The sequence below is a fragment of the Olea europaea genome, chromosome 11 (assembly GCF_002742605.1).
Source record: "Olea europaea var. sylvestris chromosome 11, O_europaea_v1, whole genome shotgun sequence".
In the NCBI taxonomy this organism is placed as follows: Eukaryota; Viridiplantae; Streptophyta; class Magnoliopsida; order Lamiales; family Oleaceae; genus Olea; species Olea europaea.
The window spans coordinates 8842893-8864959 of NC_036247.1; the positions used below are offsets into that span (position 1 = coordinate 8842893).

A 22067-nucleotide genomic window follows, 5' to 3' on the forward strand; every position below is an offset into this window, starting at 1 on the left:
CTCCTCAACTCTTTGCTAGGAACTTGTGAGCCGCTGGAGTACATGTTATCACTACTGTAGTCCACAAGTAAATTTGAATTCAATCAGAAAACAATAGTATGGGATCTGTCAACGTGATCATCATAATAAGACAAGGACAATGATATATATCAAACCTTGATTCTTCTTCAGTTAAGTCCTCACTTCCACCCAATATCACACTTGTGCATACGCTACAAAGAACAAAAAACAGAAAGATCACATTAAAGAATAAACCACCGCTGCTAGAATAGCCCATGATATTATCAACGAATTTGAAGTACCTTAGAATCTGATCGAGTTTATCAAGTACTTGAGGCAATCTCAAAGTTAAAATTATAGAAAGAGCCAAACCAAGTGTCTTCCTCTGGGTGGAAATTACATTGTCAACCTGCACCCATTTCACAGGCAGGGAAATGTAAGAAATGTCCACCTAGAAACGTATATTAGAGAGGGAAAAAAAGGTTGCAGACACTGAAACTGAATCCAAATTAGGCTCAATGAGAAATGCAAAATCACAGCGACGCAAAATGCACATTCAGAATACAACAAATAGATAAAGTAATATAGACTGGATTGAAGAAATTAGAAGCAGGATAGGGTAAGAAGATAGCTAGGGGAAGAAGAAGGAGAGAAGTAGAAGAGAAGAAAAGGCGGTGGAAAAGGAAGAACGCTTCTGCAACACTCAAAATTCATTCATCCATCAAATTTGTCACTCATGTATAGAAGGCTGCATACTTTTATACAATACAAAGCATAAAAGGGCTTGGCCTAGCCCAATACATGATACAAGCCCAAAAACAAAATAAAAGGCTTGGGCAAGCCCAAAACATAATACAAGCCCAAATAAAATACTAACTAAATAGTCCAAGCTAGATATCCTCATCATAAAGTCTATCGGTGAAATAGCAACCCCATCTAGGAACAAAAATGCACAGTACACAACAAATCAACCCCTCATTTCCAAGACACATATGCCACAAGAGCATTAAGGTTTCAGGAAAAAGATCATATGCTAAGGCTGTTGGCAGATTAGCGTATAACTAAATTTTAAGTTTTTAACCCAACACATTTTTATACCTTCGACGTTTCGAGCACCTATATAAAGTTTGTATAACTCCTGGCCTAGAAAACATTCTTTTGCACCTCAAGAAAGTGTCTTCACAAAGAGTAAATAAAGAGGACAAACACAAGTGTGCAAGAACTTTCATGTACATCTAATAACATGGCATCAATCAAGGATTACACAAATCCAAACAAAAGAATAGGCTGTGGCATCATGATAGATTGCTAATGTAGCACCAATGAATTAAGACAATATGTAATTACCAAGATGCCCAGAATTCAGAAAGAGAAAATTTGAACTGGTAAACTGTGCATGTATCATTACACACCATATTTTTCCAAGATGAAACAGAGTTCTTAAATTACATCACAACTAATTAACAGACAGAAATTCTAACCTTGTCAAGCCATACATCTACCAGGCAAAGAAGTATGCTTTCTTCACTTGGGAATCCAGTTTTCTGTAAGAGTGCTAAAAGTGATGGATCTGATGTCAGTTGCGCAAGGTAGTTAGTGTTCATGACTAAAACCCTTGCTAGTATGGCTGCTGAAGATGCTTTAACAGTTGTTTTAGAAGGATCATGATCATCTCCTCCAGTCAAGCACATGAAGATTAATTTCTAGCAAGATATTGCAAAATTTGAACTTAATGAATCTATCTAGAGTGGAGGATAGAGAAAATAACGAAACCTAAGGATGCTACTAGAAAAACAATCAAAGCTAAAGCAAGCAACCCAGTTACCTGTATAGTTGTGCTAATTAATTGGGGCACTTCAGTCGGGAAACACTGCCAGATTGCAAAAGCAGATGGATATTATTTACTCAGAATTCATTTAATGTCTGCAGTTGCATCTCATTCAAAGTCAAATCTGAAACAAGATGGCATTCCAGTTGCAGCAGCATATATTATAGTCATTAATAAGTACAAAAGCCACTCATCATAAAGGCCAAACCACTTTAAAATCAGATCAAGACAAGCTTTCTCAATTTTAAAACTCAATCCATAAATCACATGCTATTCGAACCTGTAAAAGCTGGTGTTGCTTCCTTCGATAATGCATTACTATTAATAAAACCTTAATTAGTCAGGTCAATTCAGTTGCAAAGTCGATTATATACCAAGTCTACTTGATAATGGCCAAAACATTTCAAAAATCAGATCCAACAAGCTTGATTCCCTTCTAATTTAAAATGCAATGAGCAAATGAAGAACTTACTTGAACGTGAAAAATGATTTGCTTCCTTTAATACCATAGTGCTCTATCAATATAACTATAATATATGTAGCACTGAGTCAGATTAATCCACTACCTGAACTAAAGTATCCACAAGTGGAAGAATTGAAAGCAACCCCCTGTCATTGACATTACCAACAACCAAATCTAGAAGTTTTGCAAGAGTAGATGCGTGCATATTGAGAAATTCAATTCCACCCAAAACTATGTAGCTTTCAATGATGCTGGCAGCCATCTGCAAGTCACATCAAATGTCAGGAGAATGTAACCTTCCAAAAAAATGTAATTGCTGAAGATTGAAGAGTAACTCCAAACCTTCAAGTGATCAAAGCTTCTTTCCAAGATTTCCACCAGACATGGGAAAAGGCCTAATAGCTGAGGCATTATTGAGGGAGCATGAGAAAGAGTGGCTTCCCACAGCTGAATGCCAGTCAGATTGAAGAGGGATAAAAAGAAAAAATGGTGAGCCTTACGACTGATTAGGATGAGTCTTGAAGTTAGATGTTGAAATGACATACCTGCATGGTATCTTCCAAAAGTTCATCAGGGCTATCTACACTGATTCCACTTTGTAAAATGGGGACTACAATGTTGTAACAGATAGGTGATTGATAACCAAGTGCAACTATAAAGTTCCTGAGTGCTGCCAGAAGCTGAATCTGCATAAGGCTCTCACCAGAGGATTCTTCCCAGCCCTATGAAAGTATATTAAGTCATAATCTAATATGCTGACAGCTAGCACTTCATGTAAATTGTTCGTATCTATATGACTACTGAATAAGACTTCTTTTTTTGCCTTTTGAACGCATAAAAGGGCAAAAACGGCCACTCAAGTGAATGTTACTAAAACTCAGTGTGTGTACCAGAACAACAATTAGTCTATGAATTTTTCTTTTTATCCCAATAACTGTAGCAAACAAAAAACGGGCAACTGATACCAGCATGGGCAAAGAAAAAACTCAAAAATGAACAATATTATCTACATAGGGCAGATGCATGAATTCTACTCAACCTTGACTGAGATGGATAAGAAAATCCAGTAGGCAACAAGGCAATCTCATGCTCTAATAGATTTCAGAAAAAGATAGCCTGTAAAAATTAATAATGGTAAAGGGAGTCATGCCTCATTTCCCCAATGAACATATGGAATCAATTTCAAAACTATCAATAACAAAGCAATAGGGACATGGAGATAATTTTAAACCTTCAATTCCTTACAGATTCAATTTATTCTTCTAGTTTTTCCCATTTTTGTTTGTGGTTTAAAAAGGAAGTGGTATAGTTGAAGAGAAAATATAGGATTACATTCTTTACAGTAGAAAACAAAAATGTATTCATAAGTTGTATAAAGGAGTCTATATGTAACAAAAAAACATAAATAAGTTTAGAATCGATACCTTCTGGAAAAACTGCATCAACTTGTTTGCATACGGAATAACTTCAGTAACCCGTGCAATGAGACTAGCGATTGTATTCAATACTTGCACCTGAACGTGAAGTTTATGGAAACAAATGTTCAATGGATAACTTGGTCCATAATTATTGAGAAAAATATAAGCCAAGTAAAAGTAAAAGCATGTTGAGATTTGGAATCTGACTAGAGAAGAAGTTGCTACAGAATTATGGTTCATTTTCTACTGCAAGTAAATCAATTTATTAATAATTGCAACAGACTGACTGATGCAAGACGAATTAAAGAATAGAAAGAAGAAGCAAGGGAGGGAGAATGGGGAGAGAAACCGGAGAAGAGAGAGAAATTAGGGAGGAGGGAAGGAGGAAGAAGCCATAGGCAACAGACCACCAAAATATTCTTCAATTCATCAAACTCTCAAGTACAAGAACTAGATTTAAATAATGAAACAAAAACCCTAAAGATAAGGGCTTGGGCCAAACCCACTAGACAAGCCCAATGAAATAAAAAGACATTAATAAATAAAACACGAAATAAATAAAATAATTGGGTTGATGTCCGCATCACAGACTACATAACAAAATGAGATGTGATCCAGTGACTTCATAGCACTAGGAAATAAATCATATTCCTCCTTAAATGTTTACTCTATCATTTGTTGATTCTATCAAGATTTCATTTTTCATTGAATTATACTTTTAGGTCACTCACCTTCATGTCAAGTACTAACCATCAGTAACTAATACCAAGTTAAATTTAATAATAATATTTCAGGGGCTAGACATGTCCAAAAAGTCACGAAAGCATCATGACTAATTGTTTCCGACAAACAACTGACCAACACTGGAAATTTTGTTGATATATTTGTGCTAGATGGTAATAGACTTGCATAAAGAAACCACCTGTCATTAGTAGGTAAAAATCTTTAACAGGCCAAGACAACATGAAACAACAACTGAAAGTTTCATAATATAGCTATGGATGTACATCAGATCCAGATCCACTGGTGATATTTCCTTCCAATAAAAAGTGCGACAAAAAGTTGGATATATATTTATGAAATTCATGCTACTTTTAAGCATTAGCTCACAAAACAATAGATATCCACAAATTGCAGACAACAGATAAATGCATTTTTTGATACATTAAGAATACACCAATTGAATGTTCAAAAAATCTCAAGAAATGATTTGCAGAAACTGAGTTGTTAAAAAATACATAATAATATTTCCCTGGATTACGCTGCCATAAGGAATAACTTCCATAGCATCATTGCAGAGTGATTATTACAAAGTTTTATTGGTCATGAATATGCACTGACTAATTGTACAATACCGCCTCAACACCAAATGGAAAATCCTATTAGAAAAATAAAGACTGTTGTAAAATACCTAAAGAGTATTTAGCACGTGATATAATAGAACTATGAGAAAGCAGAGCAATAGGTAAGCCCGTGAAGGATTACAACCATAGCTTAAAACGAACTTATGACAGCTAAGGCTCTATTCTATTTGACATCGCTCTTCACGTTACTGTGATTTCATTTTAAGGTTAGGACACCTGAATATATGACCTAACCCAGATGAAGATCAAAGTCAAACATCAACTACTGATTCTAATACTCATGAACAATATCAAACACTGTTGTCAGAAACCATTTTCTTGCTAAATATTTACCATGAAAATGAGCACAGCTCAAATACACCCAGATTTATGCAGCACATCAATATCAAATCCTTTCTCCACTGTAAAAGTTCCACTCAAACAAGAATTCATTGGGCTTCTCTGACACTTTGTCGAGGGGTGGAAACAATTATCTATGAGAAATATAAGATAGCCAATTAACTACATTAAACAAAGAAAAAATAAGTAAAAATTACCGATCTCCAATAGGCTCTTTATTGACCCAATCCTCTTTATTTTATAGTCAGTCCTCAATTTGAGGAGTCCAACAAACTCTATGTATCTAATAATAAAAATAAAGACTGAATTAGACGCTCCAAATGTAGAGAGTGAAACTTACTCTCTATAGAAAACTTGTAATGATTTCATTCGTTATTTCACTATTTTCTATTCATTTTTTTGGAGAGAAATCTCATATTTCCGTATATGAAAAGAAGTATAGATATCTTCATATACCAAAGCGTGTAGATGAAAGGAAAAAAAAGGTTGAGCCCTAACTGCTAATTAAAACAACCACAAAATAAAGAATAAACATAGTGTGTTGTTGGACTCGTACAAAAACCACTCTTTATTTTTGAAAATTCTTAAAGATGCTCTTTATATGAGAAAATATGTTCTGTAATATAAAGAGCATTACTGAAGATGCTCTAATAATATCAGTAATTGAAATCTGAAACACCAGAAGACATGATCCATTCCTCTTAAATTGAACTAGGATATAGCTAGTACCCAAATCAAACAAGTGAAATAATAAAATGAGGCACTCAACAGAGTAACGCAGAAAAGCTAAGGATTAAACAAAAATTTCAAATCCAGAAAATGGAAAAGTGCGACGCATGATAAACATAAGCCAGAACAGAAAGTATAATTTACCTTAGAGTCGAATTCCTGGACTTCCTCCACCAGTTTGAAACAAGAATCCCAACACACTGGAAGAAGATCCAAAAATTCTTGTTCCGAGAAGTTTGCATCTTCAATATGGAAATACAAGGATCGTGATGCTGCCAACTAAAAATGAAGAAAGAAGAACTTTAACAATTATGTGGACCAAATCAAAGCAATTTAGAAAAGACTTTTAAGAAAATGTAAAATGACTAAAAAGACTAAAGGTTTGAACAAAGTGTAATATACCCTGACGCACAAGTCTCTGTCTTGAAGCAATTTGATTAAAGCACAGTATACTGGTCTTCTGGTGTCATCTTTAATCTGCAGAGAAAGCAAACAAGACAAACCAATTTTCAGAAAACTAGTTACATAATATGAGCAGTGCAGAAAAATAAATAAATAAATAAATAAACTTAAGATTTAATCCAGCCTAGTGTAACAAACAACCATGCTGTTTTATTGTTGATAGATATGCAGTCTCATTAATCAGGCTGTCAAAAGGTCAAATGATAAAGTGAAAATTAGGCAAAGTCTGTGTCTACCTAGTTATATACACTGAAATCTAAATCCTGCTGAAGACAAAAGGTGATCCAACCCAAATCTGATGGATCCTAAAATAGTACGAACGCAGTATTAAAATAGATGGGGTTCAATTATATCTTGCATATGCGAAAGAATCGTTAGAAATAACATGCACACACTCTCTATTATAGAGTAATGAAATATGTAAACTAACTTGCCTTGTGATCGTCATAGTGAGCTTAAAGTATATTATATTTTCTTGATGAAGCAGAATGCAAATGAAGATTTCATGGCCCATGCAAACACAGGGCATAGTCCACTGATGGCTAGCAATTCAACCTTAACTTTGGTTTATATCATGAATTATGACGAATATCGAAGTTAGCCTACTCAATTCTCCGAAGTTAATAGCCTGTTCAATTCTCCTAAGTTAATTGAGCAAAGTTCATAGGCGTGTGTAGGGAAGTGCATTTCTTTTCCTTTCTTTTTGCTGTGTCAGTCTAATTGGCCAATACAAAAGGCTAAAAAGTTACGGATTCACATACTGAGTTTAAAGGTGTTTAACTTCAGCTGCCAGCTCTATATACAAACAACAAGAAGTATTCAGATCAAGCAAAGGCACATCCACATTCAAGCGCATTACAGCAACCAAAAAGCCCCACCAAAATCCATCCTCAAGATCTCTGATAGAGGTAGAAAAATAGAGAGTGCAGGAAATCAGCAGCAGCAAATCAAATGATATCAAGTGCATTACCTCCGAAACCCATTGCCCCAGAATTAATGCAACTTTCCTGTGAATAATTCGCATGTTTGGATGATCGTTTGTAAGTTCAAGAGATAATGCACCATTGAACCTAGATAACAGTTCCAGGAGAATGTTCAGTCATAAAACTACGCTGAAAAAAATGATTACAGGTTGTAAAGGAAGTAGAAAGATCTTTTCTGGAACTAGCATGTAAAGCACGGGATAGATAATATATCTAATCATAGGGAAATCAATTAGACAGAATAAAAAATCTAACACAACAACGTAAAAACTAGAAGGTTTTGAGTACACATGATACAACAAAAACCATCCTGAAGCAGGCTAGCCCGTGTATTGAACGTCAACCTGTCCCCATTTCTACAAATGTAGATTGATCATCAAAAACTCAAATTAAAATGTTTAGGACAAGTAACAACTCAATTAGTTTACTTTTACTACGGTTGGCATCAACGCATATACAGTAATAAACAGGCGCTTTCAAAATGGAGCTGTGTGACAATAGAACTGTATCAAGACCTTTCCATACATATTTTTCCAGAGACAATAGGTTACTGCCACATACTGGCATTTCCAGTAACAACATGGTCAACAAAATACGAGGTTTTCAATTTATGCGAGTCAAACATGATAAGGGAAATTCCCACCAGTCTTTGAAGCTCAGATAATTTGAGAGCTCATAATAAACATAAGCAGCAGCACCATAAGCAGCATCCTTGAGAAGCAGTGCGGGAGTCATTTCATTAACAGAAGAAGGGCAACCATTCATTGCCTCTTGAAGAATGGAAACCACAATAGGGCCTAGCAGCTGTAAATTTGGATGATAAGAATCAGCAAACCACCACTTCACAACACATAGTAAAAGATTTATAGCCAAGTCTTAAAGAGTTATACGTAAAGTTGAAGAAACCTACTTGGCTGTGATTCTCAAACAAAACGATGTATAAGGCTTCAGCACATGGCCTTAATCTCTCCGACCACAAAACTGAATCTTGTTCATGATGAAAAGACTCAGGGTTCTGGTACCACTCTTCTAAATCACTTGTTGTTAAAACAAAATACCTGTTTAAGAATAAATAGCAGCACTGAGAAGAAATACGACAAAACATGAGAAAAGAGAAGTGACAGAACAAGAACAATATTTTATCCTAATTATATCCATCACTAACAGCAACCTATATCTCCTGTAAAAGACAAATTAAATGTGAAAGTCGAAAGAACAAGGAGCAGACCACAATTTCTCTAGTAATGCAAAGGATCTTGAAATTTGAAGTTTGAAACTTCCATTAAAAATTATGTTCATTCTAGAGTTACTTCATGCCAGCAAAATATTCACCCAATCTCCCATAATTATTTTAAGATTGTAGATCTTTACCAAAACATTACAGAAATTCAAGGAAATTTGACTGAACAATCAGAAAGATTGCAGGGAAGTGTATTATTTAGATTCCGCCAAGAATACAACAGAAAGTTTACATACAAATCAGAACAGGAACAAGGGTGAGAGGTCTACAGACAGAAAAAGGGAGCCAATTTACCCTCTCTTTTTGAGCATCTGATGTGATAATGGATCCGAATAACAAGTCGTCAAATCTCCAAATCACATGGATGAGGAAAAATATCATATATCCGAAATTTTCCAAGTTCATAACACAATAAAGAGTATTCAAAATCGCATTTGAATCAGTTGAAGGTAGCACGCATTTGAATATGCTTGCAAGTTTTACCCATAATTTATGAGAGAACAATCATATACAACCGTCGAGGTCCTAGAAGCCAATAATGGTACTTCGCAAAATGAAAAAATCCAGATATATCTGAGAGACCCCTATCATTTCAGTTAGCTCCTGGTGGAAGCATTGTTCCAAACTATATACATTACCAGAACCTATATCAATGTATAGAAGTAAAATAAAATAAAAGAAGAGGAATGATAGTATCTGGATGACTTTATTCTTACCTCCTTATTAGCACATTACACAACAACACTACTCGTTCACCAGGCAAAAGGGACGCAAGGACACCAGAAACTGTAGTAGATATGTTTTTCTTCATCTGCTCAGGGGTGATTCTGTTGTCATCCATAACACGGCCAGTCAAGCATGGCTTGTATTCTTTACATTCCAGAAGAGACTTTACCATTGACATGCACTGTATCTGAAATTCTTCAAATGACAACATATCTGGTTCGGGATTCGTGATCTTATTTATGCAAAAGTCAATGACAGGACCACAGACGTTTTTGTCACCAAAAGAATAAGGATGTCTGCACTGAATTGCAATTAGAATCTTCATTAATTTAGTGCATGCTTTCTTCAAGAACTCCCAGAATTTGGGATGTTTCTCTCGAAAAGATGAATCTGCAATTAAACTGTAAATCAGTGTACTTTCAAATGTCCACAAGAAAATTAAAACACTCTTAATAGGTAGTCAAATAAGTGATAACTAAAACACTTAATATGTATGACGCATTACTAATCCACTTCCTTTTGAAAAGTTTCAGGAAGAAGAGCACAAAGCTAAAATGCAATCGAATTTGTAGTCAATATCTCCAACGCATTCTTTATGTCCATCCATTATATAAGAATAAAAACATCAAGATATAACATGATAGCAAAAAGATGAACTGAATAGGTTAATTTATACATGGTAATGAAAGGTAGCTAAGGACACGGGGGTTTATATGTATCAAGCAATGTACAATAACCCAAAACTAAAAGATTTAAATAAAATGAAATAAGTGGAGTAATCTCACAGTGTGGGAAAAAGGACTGAATGGCATTCAACAAGACTGTAGATATCTCCTTGACTGGCCGCACCTCCTAAAACCAACTAAGTTCTATTAATGCAAGAAACCCCTAATACATCCTTTAAAAACAACAATTAGGAAACGAGGAAAAGTGTGAAACGAGAGATCTGGTGGAAGGATAACCACGCACCTGTATGGACATTGCATCACTTGGAAAACCAGAGACTATCAACTGACGAACAATTTTTGAACACAGAAACCACCTTTCACATGTTAGGTAAAGATCATCAAGATGCAACTCAAAAGCATTTTGAGCAAGCATGGAAAATCCGTGCAATATTGTCTGTGCATCACTCTGCCAAAGGTGCCAGCTATAATCTAAGAATTGGGACGCTATCTGGCAAATGAGCAACCATCGAAAATATCAAGCATATATGAGCATGATCCCTTATTAATTGGTATCAATCGGCAGCAGGATAAAACGAATAAATTCTACAAGAAATCTGATAAACATAAAGAGGAATATATCAATTTTGATAAGAATTTGAATTGCATGGCCACAAGAGCCATTTTCTGTATGGAATAAAGCAGTTCATTTCAACTCTAGTATACATAATGTTTTTATTTCATTTCAACTAATTTAAAACTTAGCTGTCCAGAGCTAAAGGTTTCGAAGCTGTATATCTTAAATTGCTAGTCTCTCTCTCTCTCTCTCTCTCTCTCTCTCTCTATATATATATATATATATATATATATAATTCGCTCGGATTACAGTACACTTGACCAGGGGCGGATTTAGGTGGTGACGAGCTAGGGCGGCCCGGGGAGAATTTTTTTTTTTTTTTTTAGCTGATAATAGATAGAATTTTTAGATTATATATTTGATAATTCATATTAACAACAAATATCTCTGGTGGCTCAGTTGATTAGCTCTTCCACTATTGAATTGGAGATCCTATTTTTGAAACTCTTCAAGAGCAATATTTTTTATAATTTTTGTATTTCAACAAATTTTACCAAAACAAATGCAAGGAAGGTAATTCAAACCCAGTACCTTCCTTAAACATATTGATCACTTTACCATCATGGCACTCATGGATTTTTAGCACATAATATAACAAAATAATATATTTTCAATTATACTGGTTTAATGCAAGTAGAAATATTTTAACCGGTACCTTGTCTCTCTTCTTGATTTTCATTATCTTTCCTTTTCTTTTCCCCTCTAATCAATTAATTTGAGAGTTTTGTCAATTAATTGTGAATGAATTTATAGGAGAATTGACCTTAGTGTCATAAGAAATCTTTCAACAAAACTTATTTAATTAATAAAAGATTCCACTTTTAGTTCACAAAAAATCAATTGCGAAAAAGTGGAAACATACAAGCACATAAATTTGATATAAGCACATAAATAATTTCAATTTTTTTAATATAATAATACTTGTTTAATTAACTTTAATTATAAACTGAATATTGACATTTTGTTAATATATATTGCCTATTCAATTGAAAAATAAATTAGGGCATTTTGCAGATTATGGAACGATTTTTCTATCCAAAATGAAAGTTCGTATTTAGTTCTAATTTTAGTGGTGTATCTAATTCTTCTAGCTTTAATCCGTATGATTTTTTGAATATTATTTAATTAAATATTAATAAACAACCCTGCTATGACGGGCGTTGGCCGTCAATAATAAGCTTTCAACACTCGCAGTTCGCCTTAGTTGAACTCGTCCTCTGGATTCACCCCTACACTGGACTAATTTAGGGGCTTCTATTTATAGTTTAGTGCGAGAACATGTTAGCCTCCCACATAGCATGCCAGCTACATGATTGTGTTTAGATAAGTTTTATGATCTGCTTTAATTGTTATTATAAAAACCTACCACCCATCTCACAAACGTCAATTTCCAAATCCACTTGAACTGAAATAAAAGGTGACAGTGAATTTGTGCAATACAAAAAGCTTTGACCTATAACATAAATAGCATGTGACAATTACGTTGTGTTTGATAACAGAGACAGCGCACGATTTTATTCACTTTTCTATTACCAAAAGAAATAAGAAAGTACGATATCTCTCACCTCAGCGAAGGCCCTCTGGTCTGAAGTAAGACGTTTAGTTGACAACTCCTTCAATGTCCGGAAAAGGATCATGAATATTCTATGAGAAGAAAGAATATCAGCAGATTGTAGCTGTTGTGCTAAGACAGAGAAGAGGTCTGACCTGCATGCATAATAGCGCATTAGTTTTAGTACATAATGGTGACAAAAATAAAGTATAATGTAGAATATATCAAAAAATCATATTTATAATGTGACGACATAACTAGGAATTTGCAGAAATTTTATGCCTTGAGAAGAGATGCCTTTACCAAATTGTTGATGTATTAAGCATGCCAAAATCATGTTTAAATCACAGAAATTATAAATATTGCAATCAGCATTCTTCATTTGTGTGCATAATAAAATAAATTTTAAGTCCTTTCTATTAACATGAACAAATTATTCCATTATTCTTCACTACTTGAATAAGCTAAATCAAGTCTTCCCTATAGAATCGTGTCAATTGCTTTGCTCAAAATATTAAGCCCCTATTTGGCCCCATTTCTTAAAACTCATTTTTCCCCAAACTCATTTTCAACCACATATTTCATGGAATCCACAACTTTTATTAACTTTTCAACCACATCTAATCAACTTTTATCAAAATTTACTAAAAATCTTAACCTTTATCCAAACCAAACAGGGGCTGAGATTATAAAGTAAATAGAATAAATGACAGCACAAACAATATTTTGTCAATTATATATCATTAAGAAAAATTGGAGTAGATGTCTTACCATTCCTTTGGATAGTCAATACGAGCGATCTTTGAGATGATAACAGCCAATGTAGTAGCAATCTGTGATGTCCAAATTCATAAACAACGTAAAATTACAAAACCTAAGAGTGTTGTGCTTAGATGAGAGGAGAACTACATAATTTAATTTAAAATATAAGAAATTCTTTACAGAAGGCATCTCAAACCAACCATGATAAAAGAGTAGAATTTCATAGCAGTAAGCAAATAATTTCACTTTATTATTGGTAAGAACCTATAAACCATTATTTCTAGTCAACTAAAAGTATCTATGCAAACCTTGAAATAATGAGCATGAAATTAACAAACTTTACCTGATAATTCTCTTCTCTCAAATGTGACAGCAATTTTTTCTTCAAATGCAGTTTCTCTTCATTGCTTATACCCCTACAGAGGCATTTCTACAGTTAGATCTGACACCTTGAGTAAAAATATCTATTTATGCCAATAATAGAAGACACGGAGACAGAGAAGGCAACCAAACCTGGGGGCCAAAAAAATACTGTGGCATCATGACATTAGAGCTGGATAGCACTAAAATTCTTCAAAATGGGGATCGAAAAGTGAAGAATGAGACTATACATTGCACTAGTGTCAATGTAAAACATGTGACTCGAACATTTGCAACTAATGCATCATTTGTAAGCATTTCCATGATTGAGCAAAAGATGAATGGTAACTACATTCGTCAAATTCATCAATCTGAGGTGCTTATTTCTCACCAAGATATCTGATTTGTGAAAATGCAATTTTTATTTCTAAATAGGCATCACAGCAAAGTATTCACGGCTCATATAAAAAATTAAGCTAGGTATTCTAATTTGGCATTTATTCCTAAATTTAATTTTTGTAGAGTGTGGAAAGAAATACAATGCCAGCATTAGCAGCAAAAGCAACGGAAAAGCATGAAATAAATAGATAAAATACATACGTGGAGTCGCGCCTGTTCCTCCAATACCGGCTTATACTATTCTTGAAATATACTGATGCCATTAATCGTATATCAGCCTGGGATGCTAAATCCTTCGCTGTTATTACTTCCTGCACCATCAGTATCTATGACTCAAACCCCCAAGTTTCAATTAAGACTGTTACATCCACACTGATTATTCATTGACCATTCTGTACGAAAACAAAACCTGTGAAGAATGAGGGAAGAGAGTGAAAAAGAATACCATTAGGCAAGAACAAAAACCGGGCCGGCTCTCGGATTGCGCGAGGGAATCCTCGGCTGGCTCCCGCACAGTTTGGTCACCGCTCAATGAATTGGCGAGCAATGTGTACATCGTAGGTAAGTCCGATGCTGACAGCGCCATAACTTTTCTGAAACAGCGAATTTGAAGTGGATTGCGTGAGTGCTATGGAGAACAAGAAGACTAATGCTGATGGCGATATTTTGGATCGATGTGACAAGTAGAAAAGAAGGGTATACCAAGACGAGTCTGGGGTTTTCACTTCAGGCCAAGGTTTCCGGCGAAAAAGAAGCGGGGTGATGGTTGATCCGGCGAAGGGTGGAGTAAGGGTAAAGCCTCTCGCCGGTGAGACTCTGAGCTGGAAATGGACAAGGAAAATGAGGCTGGCTATTTTTTTATTTTTTTTTTGGGGTATTTATAGCCGCCAGATTTTGACTAACCTGGCTACCTTATTTTGATTTAAAAAAAAAAAAAAAACAAATCTGCAACATTTGGTTTACTTAAAATTTTGATTTTAATAAAAATTAAAATTTGAATATATAATTAAAAATGTGCTTGATGAAAAATAAATTTAAAAAAATGAAAGACGAAAAATGATTGTATGAAAAAATTTAAACCTTCCTATATTAAATATTTTTTCTTTTTTAACTATAGTTCTTGAGAACTAGTTTCTTCAATTAGCATTTCTGAATGAATTGTATTTAAAAAGTGATAATTTACAAATAAATATGATAACAGTAAACACCTAATCGATCAAATTAAAGTAGCTTAAATATCTTGCTTCCTTAAAGATTTTTAAACCTCATGATATCTTAAAAACTATAATTTTTACTAAACGATAATCATCACTTGTAACTCCAATGTTAGCTCAAGTATATTTGAAAATTGTTTATAAACTATTTAAAATATAAACAAATAGAATGAGTGATAAGTAAATAAATAATAATTGTTTCTCTTGAAATGTGTAAATATAAGCAAAAATGAGAATAAAGATTATCGATATCAGTCCAATAAATCAACCATATCAATGCTAAGGATAATATGATTATAGATATTATCACTCCGTAAAATGTTAGAGATAGAAGAGAGATAGTCCTTTGTTCCAAATCATCCCAATTATTAAGCTCATGTTGATGCAGATTAAAAATCAAAATTTTAATAGATTTTGGTAAATATTGATTAAATGTATGGTTAAAAATTTGTGAGACATATGAAATATGTAGTTAAAATTCATTGTTGACTTTGATTTATATAATTCTTAATCCATGTCACAAGGGGGCTAAATGAACTAATAAAGCACCAAGGATAAATCATACATCTAGAGTAGTTTTGTTCTCTCTACTCATTTGGGCGCACTGCATTGTTTTTTGGGAACATCACGTAAATCCTCCATCTAAAAATCACATTTCGAAATTAATAAATTTCTAAAAAAAATTTGAAAATCGGATGATAATTAAGTTTATTAAATATTTAATTAATTATATTAATATAATATAATTAATCTACCTATGCCACCCCACGTCCAACCAACTCACCCATCATATCAAACCTTTCTTTTCTCTCTCCACCCTACCCCACCTTGGCGACTTATCCAGCGACGGCTCCGACGTCAATTCCCTCAACCTATCCAGCACCGACAACTACTCCGATGAATATTTCGACGACCTCCAGATGATGGCTCTGATGACCGTTTCGACGACTATTTCGGTGACCGCTCACCTTTCCGGCGACTATCTTCTTTTCTTTTCTTTTTTTCTTTTTTGGCAATGACCTGTGACCAATTCCATTAGATTTGTGACCTACGTACATTGTGATCTGTGACTAGTTCTATTGAATTTGTGACATACTCAGATGGGATGAATATGCATATAATCTATTTCAAAATTAAGAAATAAAGTTTGAAATTTCAAAAATCAAATACTATTAAAATTTTAGTTATGAAGTAATTAATAAAAAAAATGTTTTTGTAATTAAATATATTAAATTCACAAATCTTTTTTTTTCTTTTTCCTGAGCAATAACTTGCGACATGTGTACATTGTGACATATAGCCCTCGTTTGGTGCACATTATTTGGGAAAATAACACATTTTTTCATCAAATCAGCTTAGAATATTTGACTTCAACACTCTAAAGTAGGACCATGATGTGATGTTTAAAATGCTTTTTTGGTGGAAAAATGTGGAACAAACAACCCCATAAAATATGATTTTTAACCTGTGATTTGTTACCCATGACTCATAACATAAAATATGACCGTAAATTTGATCTGTAACTTCTACAAATGACATGTGACCTGTTAATATTGATCTGTGACATATTTATACTAATTTGTGACTTATATGAAATGACTGTAACTTGTGAACTCAAATATGTGACTAGTGAACTATAACCTTAACTGCGAATTGTGACCCGTAACGTATGAATTGTGACATTATGTGTTCACGACCAAATTTATCTTCTATGTAATTGTCTATGACCATGTTAGTTTAATTTGTGACTATATGCAAACAAGTCACACACAGTCACAGTTAACACAAATCTGGTCATGGACAATAACAATGAAGATAGACTTGGTCACTCATCACTATTCTCAACGTCGTCAACCATATGTACACCACCTCACCAGATGCACATATACTTCCAATAACGAAACCATTGGCAAAGCACCGCATCGCACTATACCCCACCATAATACAACCTTAACAGCATCGCCACCAACGCCAGCACCATGACCAAGACCGCCACCACCAGATTCAACAAAAATCACTCCAACCACCATTGCCACCAACAAAAATTAGTCACCCCCATTTCAAAAACTCAATTTCACCTTAGTATTCCTAATTCCAACACTCATTCACGGTAGCCCCATCATCTCAAACACCGCAAATAGCACCATCTCAAAGTCGAAAATCAGATACAAAATCGCTAACACCCTACAACAGCCATAACTGCACTGCCGTCATTGCCACCCTATCATCTCCTTCACCACTACCACAACTACCATTTCTAATCAACACTCATTCATAGATTTGCTACTGCTACTGCCACCACTAGATCTGTTACCATCAACATCACCACTACCAACACCGCACACCATTGTCGTCGATCCACCATCACCTGCACCAGCCAGTTGTGCACCATCAAACTACAGCAGCGACAGGGATGAAGCCGCTTTGTAATGTTCACATCGACGCTGCAACATTCACATGGCGATGCTGCTTCACAGCCGCTCTGCAACATTCACATCGGCACCGCATTCTGCTTCACTTCGTTGAACTGTGGCAGTAGCACTCACATCAGGCAAACTTGCTGCAATGACGATTGGACGACAATGGCGATCTGAGGGTAGAGCCACCACAGTGACGACTCTCACATCAGGCGAACTTGTTGTAGTGATGATTGAGTGACGGCGACTATCTGATGGTAGAGAGTCCGGTGGTGGAGAGAATGGAGAGGATTGAAGAGATGAGAGAAAATTGATTTTAGGGTTTGAACGGGTAGATAGGGTAGGATGTGTATCAATTAATTTAGTAATTTCTAATTAACATTTGATATATGAAATTTAAACTTAATCTCATTGTTTATGAAAACTAGTCTTTAATTGTAGGTTTGTAAGTAATTTTCTCTCTCTCTCAAATTTATCATTTATTATTTTTTGATAACCCAAAAACCTATCCATTAGACCAAAGATTGTACTTGGGCCCCATACTTTTAAAAAAATCGATTGTGCTTCATGCATATAATTGTTTACATACATATAATATGGTGAAATATGATCGAGTTAAAATTTATGCGACCAAATAAAAAAAAAGTAATGCTATTTAACCCATTAGGATTATAACCCAATATATGTGGCGCTAATGCGACATTAAATGATAAGTACAATTGGATTAGTCATTTACTTCTATATTTCATTTAACATATCACGTAACACTGCATAAAATGGGGTTTAACTCTAGTGTGCTAAATAACATTATTCAAAAAAAATAATTAAAAAAATTTCTCTCTCTTTTTAAAATATCATTAGTATGTAAATCATTATGTAAGTCCTTATTCACTAATAGCATATCCTTAATTAAAATTTCTACTTGTATAGAAGCTGTGGTGCCAAAATTTTACCAAATGTTGCTGTCGTATCTGTTGTTCTTCTTTTTTTTTGTCATTGTCTAACGGAAAACTACTATGTGTATTTCGTGGAAATTCTGGCAGAATATACACATAGCATATTTCATTCTTAATTACTTAGTTCTCTACATTTTTAAATTCTAAGCAATAATTCTTTTATAAAAAATCAAGTATATTAATCCCATATCCCCACTCGCCATTACCAGTCACCACAATCCATCCCCAAGTTAATTGTTCCAATGGTAACTAAATTTTGATTCATGTTTTCGATTGCTCGCTGAACTTTAAAATGTCGAGTTTTGATACTGAACATAGGTCTATATCTTCGATTGTTCATTAAAGTTTATAATGTCGAGTTTTGACTGCTAAATTTTAAAAATATTTTACGTTACTTACTAACATAATTTTCATTTCAAACCTCTAACGAAATTGGTGACGTGGCTGACAAAATGCACACATGGCGTGTCACCCTCATACCATTAAATTTTGAGATGATCGAATTTTGGTTACTAAACTTTGAAAAATATCTTCTATTGCTCACTGAACTTTGAGGTGGTCAAATTTTGGCCACTGAACTTTGAAAAACGTCGAATTTTGGCCACTAAATTTTGAAAAATATCTTCTATTGTTCATTATAACTTTGGATTTAAACACACATCTATACAATATAATATTTTTACACGTAAACTCAAAATTTTTTCTAGCATTTTAACCACAAACTAGTCTTTAATTGTAGGTTTGTAAGTAATTTTCTCTCTCTCTCTCAAATTTATTATTTATTATTTTTTGATAACCCAAAAACCTATCTATTGGAAAAAAGATTGTACTTGGGCCCCATACTTTTAAAAAAATCGATTGTGCTTCATGCATATAATTGTTTACATACATATGATGTGGTGAAACATGATCGAGTTAGAATTTATGCGACCAAATAAAAAAAAAGTAATGCTATTTAGCCCATTAGGATTATAATAGATCCTTTTTTGCAGGCATAAGAACTTTTTCCTTTATGTTCGGCGGAAATTACACGTTAGACCATATTTTTCGAAATAGATATCTGTGTTATGCTACAAGTCTAAATTTTGAAAAAAAAAAAACGGATGAGATTGGGTCCCCTTGACCCATACTGATGAGAATTTGACTCCACGAGAAATTGAACAAAAAGCCGTCGAATTGGCCTATTTCTTGCGCGTACCAATTAAAGTCTTTTGAGAAATGTAAATATGGGTTGAAGAATGAATGCTTCGCAATATGGGTCTAGCTTATTGATACGTTCCAGAAAACTCTACTTGAATCTATTTTCTTTTTTTATTGACAAAACCCGTGCTCCAAATATATATATGCGGCGCTAATGCGACATTAAATGATAAGTACAATTGGATTAGTCATTTAATTCTATATTTCTTTTAACATATCACGTAACACGGCATAGAATGGGGTTTAACTCCAGTGGGCTAAATAGCATTATTCAAAAAAAATAATTAAAAAAAATTTCTCACTCTCTTTTTAAAATATCATTAGCATGTAAATCATTATGTAAGTCCTTATTCACTAATAGCATATCCTTAATCACATTTTCTACTTGTATAGAAGTTGTGGTGCCAGAATTTTACCAAATGTTGCTATCGTATCTGTTGTTCTTTTTTTTTTTTTTTGTCATTGTCTAATGAAAAACTGCTATGTGTATTTCGTGGAAATTTTGGCAGAATATTTCTATACACATAGCAGATTTCATTCTTAATTACTTAGTTCTCTACATTTTTAAGTTCTAAGCAATAATTCTTTTATAAAAAATCAAGTATATTAAATACATCACATGCCATTATCCCATATCCCTACTCGCCATTCCCAGTCACCACAATCCATCCCCAAGTTAATTGTTCCAATAGTCACTAAATTTTGATCCATGTCTTCGATTGCTCACTGAACTTTAAAATGTCGAGTTTTGATGCTGAACATAGGTCTATGTCTTCGATTGTTCATTAAAGTTTATAATGTCGAGTTTTGGCTACTAAATTTTGAAAAATATTGTACGTTACTTACTAACATAATTTTTATTTCAAACCTTTAACGAAATTGGTGACGTGACTGACAAAATGCACACATGGCGTGTCACCCTCATACCGTTAAATTTTGAGATGATCGAATTTTGGTTACTAAATTTTGAAAAATATCTTCTATTGCTCGCTGAACTTCGAGGTGGTCAAATTTTGGCCATTGAACTTTGAAAAACGTCGAATTTTGGCCACTAAACTTTGAAAAATATCTTCTATTGTTCATTATAACTTTGGATTTAAACACACATCTATACAATATAATATTTTACACGTAAACTCAAAATTTTTCTAGCATTTTAACCACATATTCTTCAAAAAATCATTATTTAAAAACTTGACCATCTCAAATTTTAGTGGCCAAATTCAACCATCTCAAAGTTCAGTGAGCATTGTCGAGTTTTTGCCACAAAACTTTGAAAAAGTCTTCTATACCTCACAATAAATTCGGATTTAATTAAAATTCGCTACTAAAATTTTGATTTAATTTTATTTAACAACAAACAAATTCATTATGTGGTTTGTTGCAAAATTCAAATATTATGATGAAAATAGCTTCAAACTGTAAAAAGATAATTTAATTTTAATTTAATTATTGAGTAATTGAGTAATCATTCTTTGTGGTTATAGACAATGCTTCGTGTTGCAAAGCTGTGTAAAGGAAGTAGCTACTAATTGCAATAAAATATACAATATATTTATCATAAAAAAGAAATTAAATTCAAATTTTTAACAACGAAATTTAGCTCCAATTTGGTGCCCATTACTTAGAAAAAGAGTTATAAAAATAATGATTTTTTAGAAAATGTGAAGTTCAAAATTTGAAAAAAAAAAATTTGAGTTTACATGTAAAATATTTTATTATATAGTGTGGTGAAATCCAAATTTATAATAAGCAACAAAAGACTTTTAAAATTTAGTGGCCAAAATTCAATCACCTCAAAATTTAGTGAGCAATAGAAGACATTTTTCAGAGTTTAGTGATCAAAATTCGACAATTTCAAAGTTTAACAGTGTGATGAGGCGCTACATGTGCATTTCATGAGTTACGTCACCAATTCCGTTAGAGGTTTGAGATGAAAGTTATGCTAGTGAATAATGTACAACATTTTTTCCAAAGTTCGATGACTAAAACTTGACATTTTAAATTTTAGGCCCCGTTTGGTAGCAATTTTTTAAAATGTATTTTTATCTCTCTTCTTTTCAACTACACATTCTTTATTAAAACAATATTACACGTAAATAAAAAAATTCGTTATTTCTTAACCACACATTTCACATCAATTTACTATTCTAAAATACATTTTTACATGAAAATGCCTATCAAACTCCCCTTAGTGAGTAATCAAAGACATGGATCTAAGTTCAGTTACAAAAACTCAACATTTAAACTTTATTGAGCAATTGAAGACTTAGACCTGAGATCAGTGACCATTGGGACAATTAATTCTCCATCACCCATCCCATAACCAAAACCCATATCGAGTACATACTGC

The 22067-nt window shown here is 33.7% G+C and overlaps 1 protein-coding gene across 1 annotated transcript in view; it reads right to left on the bottom strand.

The window, feature by feature from the left end:
- LOC111403254 (importin-11-like) overlaps positions 1-14795 on the bottom strand; it is an 18014-nt gene extending 3219 nt beyond the window's left edge. Inside the window, exons 1-21 of the mRNA XM_023031687.1 lie at positions 14373-14795; positions 14129-14238; positions 13512-13584; positions 13178-13239; positions 12420-12561; positions 10522-10728; positions 10338-10404; positions 9543-9942; positions 8497-8644; positions 8230-8390; positions 7574-7673; positions 6544-6618; positions 6286-6420; positions 3716-3805; positions 2837-3013; positions 2634-2738; positions 2395-2553; positions 1826-1870; positions 1482-1703; positions 303-409; positions 156-212 (exon numbers count right to left, since the gene is read on the bottom strand). Of these exons, the coding sequence (XP_022887455.1) occupies positions 156-212; positions 303-409; positions 1482-1703; positions 1826-1870; positions 2395-2553; positions 2634-2738; positions 2837-3013; positions 3716-3805; positions 6286-6420; positions 6544-6618; positions 7574-7673; positions 8230-8390; positions 8497-8644; positions 9543-9942; positions 10338-10404; positions 10522-10728; positions 12420-12561; positions 13178-13239; positions 13512-13584; positions 14129-14238; positions 14373-14513 (2783 nt within the window). The 5' untranslated portion in view covers positions 14514-14795. The remainder of the gene's footprint in view (positions 1-155; positions 213-302; positions 410-1481; positions 1704-1825; positions 1871-2394; positions 2554-2633; positions 2739-2836; positions 3014-3715; positions 3806-6285; positions 6421-6543; positions 6619-7573; positions 7674-8229; positions 8391-8496; positions 8645-9542; positions 9943-10337; positions 10405-10521; positions 10729-12419; positions 12562-13177; positions 13240-13511; positions 13585-14128; positions 14239-14372) is intronic.
- Positions 14796-22067: the final 7272 nt, after the last annotated feature.